The following is a 10,929-nucleotide window of genomic DNA, read 5'->3' on the forward strand; positions in this document are numbered from 1 at the left end:
ATAAAAATATCTAAACATTATTAAAACAAGATAAATAGAAACTGTGTAAGATAGTAAGACTTGTTTTCAGCGAGTATATCTTGATTTATTTTTCTTGGTTTAAACATATAACGCATTACAAGTAACGCGAGTTACGTAATCAGATTACTTTTTTTTCAAGTAACTAGTAAAGTAACGCATTACTTTTTTAATTTACAAGAAAATATCTGAGTTACTTTTTCAAAAAAGTAACGACAGTTACTTTGTATTCCCATTTATTGACTGACAAGTCTCCTGTCCCCATATTGGGAGAAATCGGAAGTACAGAGGCGTTGTGTGAACATGATGTAGTTCTAGACTAAATGTGAATGTGAATTAATTCATCCCACTCACAAAAAACAGATTTAGTATTCATCAAAATGAATTAAAACAGTGAAATGCAAACTCAGAATATGACGCAAACCTGCAATAATTAAATATGTTAAATAACATCAAATGTATCTAATCCCATTTTATTAACCAATATCTTTGCTGCTGACCTTTGATGATCCAGTTCAACCATACTAATAAGCAAAAATGACTTTAGAGAAACTAACAATTGTGCTTAGTTTTTTTATTGCTGAAGAGTGTTTCTTCTCCTGCAAAAGTAATGTAACGCATTACATTCCATAAAAATTAACTAAGTAACGTAATTAGTTACTTTTTTAGGGAGTAACGCAATATTGTAATGCATTACTTTTAAAAGTAACTTTCCCCAACACTGGTCACCACCATGGACTTTTAGTTTGTTTTCTTCCCTCATGTTTCCCCTGACCTAGTTTTCCCCCTCGTGTGTTGATTAGTTCATTCTGTTCACCTGTGTTCTGTTAATCTAGTCATTAGTCCCTTATTTGAGTTAGTACTCCCCGTTCTGTTCCTTAGGTTGTCCGGTATTGAATGTAGCTGATGATGTTGTGATGTTGTTTTGCTGTGTGTTCCCTTTTCCTTGGATTATCATCTTCTTGGATTCTATTCAACTCTTGTGTAGATGACCTTCGTCTTCGTGTACCTTTCCTCTACATGCTGTGTGACACATATTTTGTTAGAGCTATTCTTAAAAGAGAAAATGATTGCCAATGGGGAATGAAAAATAATCTTCATTTATTATATATTCTCAGAAAACTTAAATTTACTTGAGAAGCAAAATAATGTAAGATATAATCTCTTTTTAAGGATGTTTATACACACCACTGCTGAAAGTTTTTTATTTTATTTGATAGAAATTAAACCTTTTGTTCCGCTAGGATGCATTAAATTAAATAAAAGTGAAAGTAAAGACATGTATAATGTTACAAATGCTTTATATTTTAAATGCCTTTCTTTATTTAATTTTCTATTTATCAAAGAATCCTGAAAAAAAATAATTTGCAGCACAACTGTTTTCAACATTGATAATAAATCGGCTTGTTAGAATGATTTCTGAAAGATCATGTGACATGAGTAATGGCTGCTGAAAATTCAGCTATGCCATCACAGGAATAAATTATATTTTAAAATATTAAAATAGAAAACAGATATTTTAAGTTGTAAAAATATTTCACCGTGTTACTGTTTTTACTGTATTTTAGATTTAAATAATTGTAACTTGATGAGCATAAGAGATTTCTTTCAAAAACATTAAAGAATCTTAACAACCCCAAACTTCTGAACAGTAATGCATTTCTAATGGAAAACAAGACAGAAATACTTTTTTTTTTTTTTTTTTTTTTAGTATTTTTTTTTGCAGTGTCTCATAAAATTCCCACATTTTATTAGATGTGGAGTGGTTATTTCTTTGTTGGGACTATTTGTGCACAGTTGTGAAGCGTGAGGTGACCGACTGGCTCTCTTCTCAGGCCTCTGTGTTTTCAAATGACGTTCTTTTTCATGTCTCCACCAAAGATGTGCTGCTAGATTCAGACCTCTGTGGAACACTGAAGGGAAAATGAAAGAGTGTTAATGTTTAATGCACCACCAACAACAGAGAATAGGAAGTTAATATAAAATGTCATGCATTTTGAACCTCGACGTTTCACTCATACTGACTTTTCAGTTTTCACAGACCTGTCATTTATATGAATTACTGTATCAATTAATTGGAATGACTGGGAAGCTGTGTGGTTCCTCCTGGAACAATATTGCAGTATATTTCTCTGTTGTTTCATCATATCAGAAATAGTTATGGTTTCCAATATTCTTTTTGTTCTGGATGTCTGCCAAGTTCTACACAGGCAGTGTTGCCAGACGGCATTTTTTTTTAAAATCCAGAATGCTAAGACCTACTGTGGTTGGCAGAGAAGAAAAACATTCGATGCTTGACATTTGCTAATGCTTTGTCCTAATCCATGGAAGACATAAATGTAGAACAAAGAAATTTAATAAAAATGAATAGGAATTCTCTAATTTCTCCATGAAGAATGCAGAAACTGTTGAATGTGCAGGTGAAGAGAAAGAAAGAAAAGCACTTAGACTGAAAATCGTGGCAACAAAAGGCTGAAAACTGATGAAAGAGCTGTGCTTTTCCATGCATGCCGCAAATAGGACATTTCCTTTTCAGAAACATCAAATGTTTTGTGTCACAAACATTATTTACAGAGGTTTTCTGAGAAGCCCATCTAGAAAAAAACGAAAGGATAGGGGAAAAAAGGGAAAGTGAACCAAAGTCTGTTTTCTCTCTTCCCTGTTGCTGACACTGTCACAGTTAAACGCAGGAAACCGTTTGGTGTGTTTCTCTCTCTCTGACTGCCACACAATGCTGTTTGTCGTTCCCTTTTGAACCGTTGCCTACTGGATCAAAGCATGCATGAAAGTGTGCAGGTTAGTTAAAGCCAGAGATGTGTTGAACCACGTTCCATATTCTCACACACACACACACACACACACAGCTCAGTCACTAAGGATAGCTCCACTCTGATGATGAAGCAATGTGCTTGTGTAAAAGCTATGTGAGACTGCAAATGAAAGGGACCTATTGATGCTGAAGAAATCACCGGTATTTTTGAACCCACAAAACGTTTTTTTTTTTTAAATGACCTAAATATTATAATAACTGACAGATTAATTGGATGTTATTTGGCCATTTTGAGATTATCTGCAAAATTGTCTGCTTGGCTGTTATTTTTGTCATGTAACACTTCCAAAATCCACGGACAGTCTTGCCAATGAATAAAGAGACATTCAAATGAATCTACATTTTTTGTTTTTAGTGAATTTTGAACATTTTGTAAAATAACTGAAGTAAATCATTTTGACGCTTTTGCTATCATTGCATTTTATGTTTTACATTTTATTTTATCACTGATGTTCAGAAGTTAAGATTTTTTTGAAAGCAGAAGTCTCTTATTATCACTAAAGCTGCATTTATTTGATCAAAAATACAGTAAAACAGTAGCATTGTGAAATATTTTTTTAGTATTTTAAATAACTGTTTTCTGTTTTAAATATTGTTTTAAAATGTAATTTAGTCATGTGATGGAAAAGCTGAATTTTCAGCATCATTACTCCAGTCTTCAGTATCACATGATCCTTCATAAATCATTCTAATATGCTGATTTGGTGCCCAATAAACATTTCATATTATTATCAGTGTTGAAAACATTTGTGCTGCTTAATATTTTTGTGGAAACCTTAACAAATGTTTTATGATTCTTTGATAAATAAAAACAACATTTATTTAAAATTAACAAATAAAAATGTCTTTACCGTCACTTTTGATCAATTGAATATAACTTTGCGGAATAAAAGAATCAATCAATCAATCAATAATAACAATAACAATAATAAAACTTACTGACCCAAGGCTTTTGAATGTTAGTGTAGCCTTCATAATTAAAAATAATTGTAAATTTTTCTAACATTTTTATGTATTTTAAGTATATTTGTTTATATGCACAAACAAATATACATAATATAATACAATATAATATATGCAATGCAACAACATTAGCAAAAAAAAAAAAATATATATATATATAAAATGTTTATTACATATTCAAAAAACACTAAAATAGTTCAGTGGTCACCCTGCTTAGTAAACATCAGTATCTGTATCAATTTTTAAACAACCCATATTGAAGTCCTTTTTGTTCAGTATTGAATTTTTGATAATCTACATGCAACCTCTTCAGAACTGTTTAAAAGCCTTTAAATATGGAGCCGGCTGTTTTGTTTTACAGCAGGGCAGTAAAATATCCTAGTGTATTGACAGCAGCAGCTCCGTTCACAAACGACTAATCAAGCTGCCTTCCTTCGGTTTGAAAATGAAAAGACACTTATCTGATGTCAGGTTTGTTACTGCCCAAGGACTGAGATAATTTCTCTTTCAGCACACAAACGCTGGGTGACGAGAATCAATCAAACGCTGATTCACCAAATTGGCCAACACGGAGGAGAGGAAAAATTCACGGGAGCCAAGTGTGTCATCTGTTGCCAGAGTCTGTATGCGTGATGACAATGCTGTTCTGGATTCTGGTCCAGAACACTGGGCCTGTACTACAGCTGCTTGATCATAATGATATTCTGACCCCTGCTGATTCTAGAGGATCTACAATCCCTCTTATCAGTAAATTGCCTCGGGCTTATCAGCTCTCAGCATGAGGAGGCTGCTGTCCCGAACATAAATATTAGATTTAAAAAATATAGGGCGAATATGAATCTAAGAGAGAGCAAATAGAAAATACTGTTTGCGACATAGTTTTTATTTTTATGATTATCTCTGTGTTTTTATTTATATTATAACATATACATATTTAAATGAAAGATGTGTACTGTATTCAAAGTGCACTAAACTCTGCATTACTGTGATTATGAGTGGCAAAAATAATTGTCTTGTGGAAACAAATAACATTGTGTTGAATGATTATAATGAGTGACAAGAATAATTGTCTTGCCTTAAAGCACAACATTGCGTTGAAGGCTAAGTAGACTGCCAAAAAAAAACAAACACTTGAGGTGCAAACATGCATCCCACTTGCACGCACACACACACACACACACACACACACGCAGACACACACACGTTTGTTTTTGTGAATTGTGGGGACATTCCATAGGCGTAATGGTTATAAAAATAACAAATGTGAGTTAATCTGAACTATACCAAAGTAAGACCTCACTCTTAAAAACAAGGTTCTTTATTGGCATCTATGGTTCCATGAAGAACTTTTAACATCCATGGAACCTTTCCATTGCATAAAAGATTATTTAAATTCTTTAATGTTCTTTAGATTATTAAAACATTCCTCACACTAAGAAACTGTTCACTGAAAGGTATTATTTGGGGAACCCAAAATGATTAATTATGGCATTGCTGCAAAACCCCCCTTTTGGAACCTTTATTTTTAAGAGTGTTCAATATTGCATAATAACACATGGTAACTTGGAGTCATCAGACTTTGAACCTCAGGTTTACTGAGGAAAAAAAGAGGGGGAAGGGCTGGTGACAGTTTTGATAAGCCACTCTCCTCAACTGTGATACTGGCTCAAAACATTTAACCCCTGACAGAAGTTTTTCATCTTTGAGTGTTCTGACCCCATAAATTATTTTCAAATATGTGATTTGACCCAGGGCATATCAATAAGCAGTACAATTATATAATCTTGATAACTATGTCAACAATATTCAGATTATATCTGAAAAAAGCCAATATCATAATATGAAATAGATGAGTGTGTATCATGTACAGTTTCAAAGAATAATGCCGGTACTTGACTGAATATTTAAACGTGTATGTAAGGTTTATGATTATTCATTAAATTAACATCCACACTTAATTTATTTCAAAGAATAATATAAAATTCCTATGAATTCATGAGATTAATGATATATATATATGGAAAAATAACATGTCAATTATTAATGTATACTAATTATATATATATATATATATATATATATATATATACTAGACAGACAGACAGACAGACAGACAGACAGACAGATAGATAGATAGATAGCAGGATTTATACTGTATATAAGATATTGTATATATTTATTTAAATACCGAAAACAAGGGTTATAAATCAACACGTACACGTGCAGCCTAGCTTTACTCTCCATGTAAACTTTGACCCTCTAAACTTTGTCTGTTGTCGGAATCTACCATTTCACCCAGAACTAGTAACATTTTGCCCATACGTGTCAATTTAAAAAATGTATAGGGTGAAAAGAGACAATAGATGTGGGTACAGGTGTTTTAAGAATAGGACTTTATCACGCCTGCGTCAATACAAAGTTCACAGCTGCTGCTGAGCTGAGATGTGATCAGTGACATAATGGACTAGTCGCGTGTTTTTAGGCAGGCTCACTAAAGTTCTGAGCGCGTGCTTGGATATGTTAGAGTCAAACGCTCTCTCGTCTCTATAACGGAGGAGAGATCGGATCATACTGCAGATCGGACATAATGGCTACAATGCTGAGCAAAGAATTGCCGGATATCGAGGTAAAGTGACACGCATAGTGAGTCAGGTAGCTTTTAATTTCTTCCTTTTTAGATTTCAAAGCAGTAAACATGACTGGTAAATCATGTTTTGTTTCTATCAAGTGCACTTAAGCAAGTAGGTTGCTAATTTAGTGGTTAAATTGGTCTAGAAAAACAGGCATTAAATTTTTTTTTTAAAACTCCATGTCCTTTAATTAAAATCAATTAGCCTAATCAAAACATAAGAAGGCATAATTAAATGTTTTAATTTTGTTCCTTTTGAAATGGTGCAGTGTTTCAATTCAGGCCCATTCTCAACTTCAGTGTCTCTATATTTCCAGTATTAGTTCCTGCTGTCCGAAGCATTTGCCTTGTTTGATCTAGCATTAGCACATCTGATTTACATGAATCCTATCTGTTAGCGGTGAGCCTAAGAGAAAACGGTCTTCTTTATGACGTCTTGGTATGCACAGCACACACCGGATGACATCTCTGCTCAGGTGAGATAAAGCTTTCTCTTTTAAGTTGAGCAGATATGGGCATTGACTTTCATAGAGAAAATAGAACTGTTACTGACGACTCTCATAAGCATTTCTATTCATGAGTGTTATGACTATGGCAACGTGACCTTGGCGTGCAGAGTGCACTTAAAACGTGCTCTAAACGACTCCTGTCTGCCACTGAAAATACCTCACTAAATGTCATAAAAATGGCTGTCCGTGGGGCAATTAAATTGGCCATTCATTTTGGCAGTGCTGTCAGACGTCTCATTTTAATATCCTGCTTTTCCGAGAGCGCTAAACGTGTGCCTTTGTGTGTGCTCACGGATTCATTAAAAAATCCTCCGGGATGGCCATCAGTGTTCGTTAAAAAACAGATTAATGTTGACACGCATAGTGTATCTGAGCTTTGTATATTTCGGTCGGTAAGACGTTTTTACACACTCATCTGTTGCTAGACTATTTTTTGGCACGTGTCCATGTTCTAGTCAGGTAAGGTGATTTGTGTGGGAGACTGCGAGACAAAACTTTGAAAGTTGCACTGTTGTGATTTGTGATTTTTAAAATTTTGCACTAAATTTTTGTCCATTTACAGTTCTGAGTTACTTGGTAAAAGCTAGGATTTTCTTATGAGGATTTTCTTCTCCAGTCTTCAATGTTTAAACGTGAAGGGCAGGCAAAATCCCTCTGAATGTTTTAAAAGGTGGAGATGAATAAAAGGTAATAATTAATGCGTTTTTTTTTTTTTAACATGGCCTTGTGTGCTGCTAGGAAGAGATTTCAGGACCTTGGACATGGACTCGTTCAGTGGTTGAGCTCTCTGTAGCCTTTCAACACTGATGAAGCCATAATTAGTAGCTTAATGAAAATGTACAGTTCCAATTTAAGGATCATTTCCTCCAGATAAACAAGTGTACAGTCACATATGTTACACTTCTGATGTGCAATGCTCCTTGGAGACAACAGGCCCGTTAATTTGTTCGTTAAAAAACAGATTAATGTGGCCGCTTACACAAGGGCTACGGCTTTTTATGGAAGGCCCCGAACCCCAACAATGACCACTTCCTGATAGCAAGTCAAGTACCGTGATAGAAAATTGTCGACTTGAAAGACAAAATTGCAATATGAACGTTATGAAAGCCCCATTAGTGGACAGACATCCATATCATGGACGTCAAAGTCAGATGCTGTACCTGCTGGAGCTTTTATCCGCGCCGTAAAAAAAGAAGACCTTTTCGAGTTCAGGAGGAAATTTGGGAATATTTCCAGTAATCCAGTAATGGTCCACGATTACATGCGGTGCTTACCAAGACATTGGCCTCATGATATATGCTACTGATGAAAGTACTTATATAAATGGTTACATAGTACACATGTAGTGTGATTGCACAAGGTAGATACACCACTCTCTGTCAGTGAGCAAAAGTGTATTCTTGTTTAAAATGTATTAGTTAGGAAGGAGGAGCTTTTTTCTTTTTGAACAACTGCATTTAGTGTGTTTACTAAGGCTGATAAGTATACACATATCAAATACTTGAGTAAGATCCAGATCTGAAGATACCAGAATCTAGTAAAACAAAACAATTGTTCATCATTTTATGATGTAAATTAAATAAGATATATTTTCAGATTAGAATGATCTCTAAAGGATCATGTGACACTGGAGTAATGACTGCTCAAAATGAATTTGCCATCAAAGCAATAAATTCGATTTTAAAATATATTAAAATGGAAAATTTGAAATTTGAAATGGAAAATTTTCACAATGTTAATATTTTTTTTTTCTGTATTTTGGGTCAAATATATAATGTCTTGGTGAGCATAAGAGAATTCTTTCAAAAACAAAAACATTAAATATTATAAATATTCCAAACTTTTCACTGTATATTTAAATGGCTTGATTATTATGATTTTTGATTTTATTATATGATAATTGATAATATATGATTATTCATTAAATTAACATTTCCCATAAAAATTCCTGTTGTGTAACAAAATGTGTTTGAATGGACATTGATGAGCCAGCAACCCTTCAGCTTGGGTTATCATACTGTCATCCACTCAACCAGTTCATGACCCTAAGTCAATGATTATCTCAGGCACAAGTGAGGGGTATTAAGAAATCTGTTCACAAACACCCTGTTCAGACCTTTTGAACGGCATGACAGGCCTCTCTTCTGGAGCACAGGATGAGCATAAGAGAATTCTTTCAAAAACAAAAACATTAAATATTATAAATATTCCAAACTTTTCACTGTATATTTAAAATGGCTTGATTATTATGATTTTTGATTTTATTATATGATAATTGATAATATATGATTATTCATTAAATTAACATTTCCCATAAAAATTCCTGTTGTGTAACAAAATGTGTTTGAATGGACATTGATGAGCCAGCAACCCTTCAGCTTGGGTTATCATACTGTCATCCACTCAACCAGTTCATGACCCTAAGTCAATGATTATCCCAGGCACAAGTGAGGGGTATTAAGAAATCTGTTCACAAACACCCTGTTCAGACCTTTTGAACGGCATGACAGGCCTCTCTTCTGGAGCACAGGATTTTGAACTTGGTCCATCCTGTTACCCTTTCCTTAGTTTGAAATAATAAACATTAATACATACATTTTAATAGTCTGGTACTAGTTTTTGAGGAAGTGCTGAATGTAGTACAGAATACAGTGTTTAGTTGCTGAAACACATCCAACATGTTGTGTCTTCAGAACTAAGTCTGATCAACTAGGACTTAGCCAAAGCTTTTTATACTTTCTTGCTACTTACAGTTGGATCGAGTGATTTAAGACCTAAAAGGGACAATTTGCCCAAAAAATGTACTCACCCTAATGTTGTTCCAAACCCGTATGACTTTCTTTTTAATTTGTTTAATGTTTGTGGAACATTAAAGAAGATATTTTGAGAAATGTTTCGTTATTTTTTTGCCCATACAATAGTCAATTGGGGTCTAGTGTTGTTTTGGACCCCACTGACTTTCATTGTATGGACACAATCAAAATCTTCAGCATAGCTTTAATGAACCTTTTCAGGAATGTTTAATGCCTTTTTACATAAAATAATGTGAGGAATTTGTGAACATGGTTGGTCAAGAGCATAGTAGGCCTCTCACAGATGCCTAGCCAGTTATCTGATGTGCTTTTCAGTGTGAATCAGCTCCATTTTACTCATTGCATCTCTGAAACCTGAAGAGAAGCTTCAGGAGACCTTTAGCTGAGCAAGAGGATGTTGATTCCAAATTATCTGCATTGCTCTCTATAATTATGTTACAGGACTAAATGATATTCTGGGCTTGTGCTGAACATTGCTGGGCTGCTGGAGAGCTGTGGCTTTATTTCAGCTATGGAGGATCAATTCCTGTATTGATTTGAGGCAAAAAGACTAGGCAAGCATCTCTGTAGATTGTGTTTAACTATTCCGCCTTAGGGAGGGAGGGGGCTTTGTTATGAAAGATGAAGTGTGCTTTGAAAAGGGGTCAAGTTGCCTACATTGAGATCATTGCATAAATGCTTTTAGTTATGAATTTGCCCTTTTTCTGCATCTGGATGATGTTTCATTAATATTAATTATTGCAGAGAACACACCTGAACTCATTTAGACAGAGACAAAATCTTGCTTTTAGTGTGGACTCTATGTTCTGGGTTGGTGCTGTCTTTTATAAATTACCCATTTAAAAGTTCACATTGAATCTCACATCGGGGTTCAAAATCTAATTTAAAACTTTACTTAAGCCTAAGGTTTTAGGACTTTGAGAAAAAAGTAAAACAAACAGTTATTATTAAATAAATAAGATATTTTGAAGAATTCTACTTGTGTCATTTACAGTGTTGGCCAAGTTACTCTGAAAATGTAATCAAATTACTGATTACTCCTTTTAAAAGTAATCACGTTACTGTTCTGATTACTTTATTTCAAAAGTAATTAGTAATTAGTTACGTTACTTTTTTCTCCATTAAATTTATGAAATCCCAGCATACACGCTCCCGATAAATATTTGT

General features: G+C 34.1%; 1 protein-coding gene across 1 annotated transcript in view; it reads left to right on the top strand.

The window, feature by feature from the left end:
* The first annotated feature begins 6,297 nt into the window (after nucleotides 1–6,297).
* LOC107718148 (dihydropyrimidine dehydrogenase [NADP(+)]) overlaps nucleotides 6,298–10,929 on the top strand; it is a 160,745-nt gene continuing 156,113 nt past the window's right edge. The window contains exon 1 of the mRNA XM_016525131.1: nucleotides 6,298–6,437. Coding sequence (XP_016380617.1) covers nucleotides 6,399–6,437 — 39 coding nt within the window. The 5' untranslated portion in view covers nucleotides 6,298–6,398. The remainder of the gene's footprint in view (nucleotides 6,438–10,929) is intronic.

The sequence above is a fragment of the Sinocyclocheilus rhinocerous genome, unplaced genomic scaffold, assembly GCF_001515625.1.
Source record: "Sinocyclocheilus rhinocerous isolate Xijiao unplaced genomic scaffold, SAMN03320098_v1.1 scaffold480, whole genome shotgun sequence".
Lineage (NCBI taxonomy): Eukaryota > Metazoa > Chordata > Actinopteri > Cypriniformes > Cyprinidae > Sinocyclocheilus > Sinocyclocheilus rhinocerous.